The following is a 3,355-nucleotide window of genomic DNA, read 5'->3' on the forward strand; positions in this document are numbered from 1 at the left end:
CCTATTTGGTAGCTAAACTGCCTTAACTAGAAGCTATGAAGCTGCTTGTTATAGCTGCCTCAACTGGCAGCAGATTTGGTTGCCAAACAAGCAACAAAGAGGAGAATTTTTTTTTAGAAAATTGAGTCGAAAGCTCTGATCGAGCCTTAATTTTTTGGCCAAGCTTTTGCTCGGCTCAGTCCAAAAAAAAGTCCATCTTAAAAGATCGAGAGTTTTGGCTCGCGAACTGACTCGACTTGTTGACACCCCTAATAGTTCATATCAACGTTACGATCCTCTCAACTCTAGTCAATATTCTTGATGATCACAATACATTTCAATAATTGAATTGTTAATCAAATTCGTCAAGATTTTTAAGTTTCGTTATTTTTCATTAATACGTTATTCGTATCTTCTTTAATTGAAAGTAATTTAAACACCTAAGATATGAGATTAAAAAGTATTAGGTTAAATATCTCAGTGATTATTGTATATTTCACTTTGTTTTGCAATGGCCATTGAACCTTTCACAACATTTATTACTATCACATTGATCATTTGTAACATGGCAAAAAATGAGTGCCACACGTAAGTACTTGTTATCCACATCATTCATTCTGTTTAATTTTTAATGGTCGATGACAGAATGAAACAAAGTGTAAGGGTTTGGTAAATTAAATTGCTAGTCAGAGACGTTAAAAAAGTTCAGGGTCCGATTACATTGCAAAAAATATAATGATTATTGGTGTGTTTGATATTGTAATTTGGAGTTGGATTGGTTTCTGTAGCATATTTGAGGGCCTATTTAGCGAGGATTTTGAAATCTATTTGTTATTTTTTAGACCAACAAGATGTTTTTGGGATTGTGTTAAATAAATTTTTTGAAGTACATCATCTTATTAAAAAACATCAAAAGATGTCGACTTGAGGTGCTCTTCTATAACAAGCGCGAACATAATTTATTCAAAATTTGCCATAATACATGGAAACGTTGGTGCAAAATTGTGAGAACGCGTGCAAGAATAACTGTACCTGGTTTTCCTTTATGTGGGGTTATCTTGATTTCTTCTTTACTTTATAGTTTTTTATTTTAATTGTATTTAAAAATAAAAGTAAAGACCAGTAAATTGAGAATGAGACTGAAAATTCGACCTTGTATGGGCTATAGGGATAGCAAAAATTCTGTTATATATGATATCCACGAGATATAGCCTCGAACTGGATGAAATTCCTTGTCTAATTTGGTACACAAGATAGGGACGGGACTAAATGGCACAAGTACGAGGAACATGGTTCCACGCACCTTTATTCTCCCCATTTAAAGTTCATTCTAAAATATAAGATTTCCATCACACAAAAAGAAAAGAATTATTATTCTATTTAGAGGAAACATTGGTTATTCTACACATTGGAAAAGGGCAAAAAAAATAAAAAGTAATAATTTTCACCAATTAAAGATACTAAAAAAAATAAATAAAACAAATAAAAGGGACCTTGTCCTGCCCCCATCTCAAACCCACTTGGTATTGGGATTGGAAAAGGACACGAAAGTACTTGACTAAGCGAAAGACGAGAATGACTCTCACCCGCCCGGTTGCCCTGCTACAGGAGGCCGTCACCCATTGGCATACCTATTAGCCACCATCTTTGTTTTTGAAAAAGAATAGGCCCTTGTTTGAGTCCCATTTTGGAGGAAAATACACTTTTGAATAGTGTACTGATGGAATACGTGTGGTTAAAAATAAAAATAAAAAACTAGATTTGAGTGTAATATTTTTTTATTGAAAAATGTGTAATTGAAATGATCTTAAAATATTGTTGAAGAATAACCTCTTTGTGTTTTTTTTTTTAATTAAAGAATGGGCCTCAAACAAGCTAGGACTTTTAAGTTTTTAATCCAAATTTGCCTAAATTTATCATATCATTCAATTAAAAAGAAAATTGATTCCTTCTTTCCTTCCGTCCAATCACAAGAAGGCAAAGGAGAAAAGAGGAAGACATGGTGACGTTAATTGTAGCCACCACCGTAGACCCGGCTTCAATTGGCCCAACCTCTGCTCTTCTCTCCATGCCCGGCTGGCACCCCGGGCCCCTCCTCCAGGTTACAACAAAATTCCTTCTCAAAAATGGCTTCTTGGCATCAATTATAGTAAATTAGTCAGATAATTTATAAGAGGTTAAGAACCTGTAAATCTTAAACGAGTTCCATATCCAATTTGCCGTGCAAAACGGATTCAGATACTGCTAAATTTGAAATTTGGTGAAGAGATTCGAAATAAATTGTACATGTTTTGCTAAACTCGAAATATTTACCCTAGTTTATTTTGACATTGTTAATTTTTTTTTTGTTTTTTGTTGGTAATGGTTAAACACGAGTAATTTACCTATAAATAAGGAAAAAATAACTTGTTCAATCATGTTTGGAAACAAAAAATTGTTCAAAGGTAAGTTTGATTTACTTTTAAGCTTTGCCAAGCATGGACTAATATGCTAATGTCCTCCTGCCTTTTATTGGGTTGGTTCAGGGAATTCCAAGTTTTGTGAATGATGAAGTGAGACTATTGAAGCATGATAACAGCATTGTAAGAGAGGACCACCTGGATAGGCGATGGGAGGAGGTGACTGGTGAGGCCGTTGACGAGGTTATATTTCTCAGTAGGCACACTGCTGTTTCTAATCGTCCCTCACTAACAATCCATCCCATTGGTATAACCACCCTCTTGATAAGTGGATTTTTTGCTTGTCATTCTTAATTTTAGTAACTTGGTTTGAATGATCTCTAGGTGTGCCCCATTTACAAGAAGGGGATGTGCCACCAACGGGTGGGAAGCCAGGATGGGCTGCACCGCCTAATCCACGCATAGGACCGTGGCTGAGACTATTGAAGGGTATTGCTGAGTCACACAATTTAACTCCTGAATTTGAGGTAACATTTATTGTGGAGATTACATGGTGCACCTAATTTTCGGCTTTGCTGCCTTGTTTTTCAAATGCTCTGTTTATAATTGAAAAGAGAGAACTCCGGAAGATCCTTCTCAACTATAGAGATCCTGTTGTACTGCATTACCATATGTAGAAGGAAGAAATAAGTATTTTTTTTTTTTTTTTCCAATTCAGAAGTATTAATCTCCCTTTGAAATACCAGCAATAGAAACGCCTTAGTTCTGTGAGGGAAACAAGATCTCCAAATTATATTGGAAAGGGTTCTATAGAATCCAATGTTAACAACCTTACGTGAATTTGTAATGGTTCTAGAAAGATTCTCAGAAAAATGTCATTTGAAAAGAACAAACCAAAAACTTACAGTGCCCTTTTAAGTTCATTAGAACTGAATATTCCAATTCATTGCCTCATTTTCATGGAGTGAATTACCAAA

The 3,355-nt window shown here is 35.0% G+C and overlaps 1 protein-coding gene across 1 annotated transcript; it reads left to right on the top strand.

The window, feature by feature from the left end:
* Positions 1–1,896: 1,896 nt before the first annotated feature.
* On the top strand, positions 1,897–2,956 carry LOC111388113 (D-aminoacyl-tRNA deacylase-like). The gene is made up of 3 exons (XM_023012776.1): positions 1,897–2,080; positions 2,505–2,685; positions 2,763–2,956. Exons 1-3 carry the CDS (start codon positions 1,979–1,981, stop codon positions 2,939–2,941), a joined length of 462 nt encoding a protein of 153 aa, XP_022868544.1. The 5' UTR covers positions 1,897–1,978; the 3' UTR covers positions 2,942–2,956.
* Positions 2,957–3,355: the final 399 nt, after the last annotated feature.

Source organism: Olea europaea, unplaced genomic scaffold (genome assembly GCF_002742605.1).
Source record: "Olea europaea var. sylvestris unplaced genomic scaffold, O_europaea_v1 scaffold4541, whole genome shotgun sequence".
Classification (NCBI taxonomy): Eukaryota; Viridiplantae; Streptophyta; class Magnoliopsida; order Lamiales; family Oleaceae; genus Olea; species Olea europaea.

Coding starts and splice junctions, on each gene's coding strand:
- LOC111388113 (XM_023012776.1), top strand. CDS start 1,979: ATGGTGACGTTAATTGTAGCCACCACCGTAGACCCGGCTTCAATTGGC. Junction 2,081..2,504: donor ACCCCGGGCCCCTCCTCCAG/GTTACAACAAAA, acceptor GGGTTGGTTCAG/GGAATTCCAAGTTTTGTGAA. Junction 2,686..2,762: donor ACTAACAATCCATCCCATTG/GTATAACCACCC, acceptor AATGATCTCTAG/GTGTGCCCCATTTACAAGAA.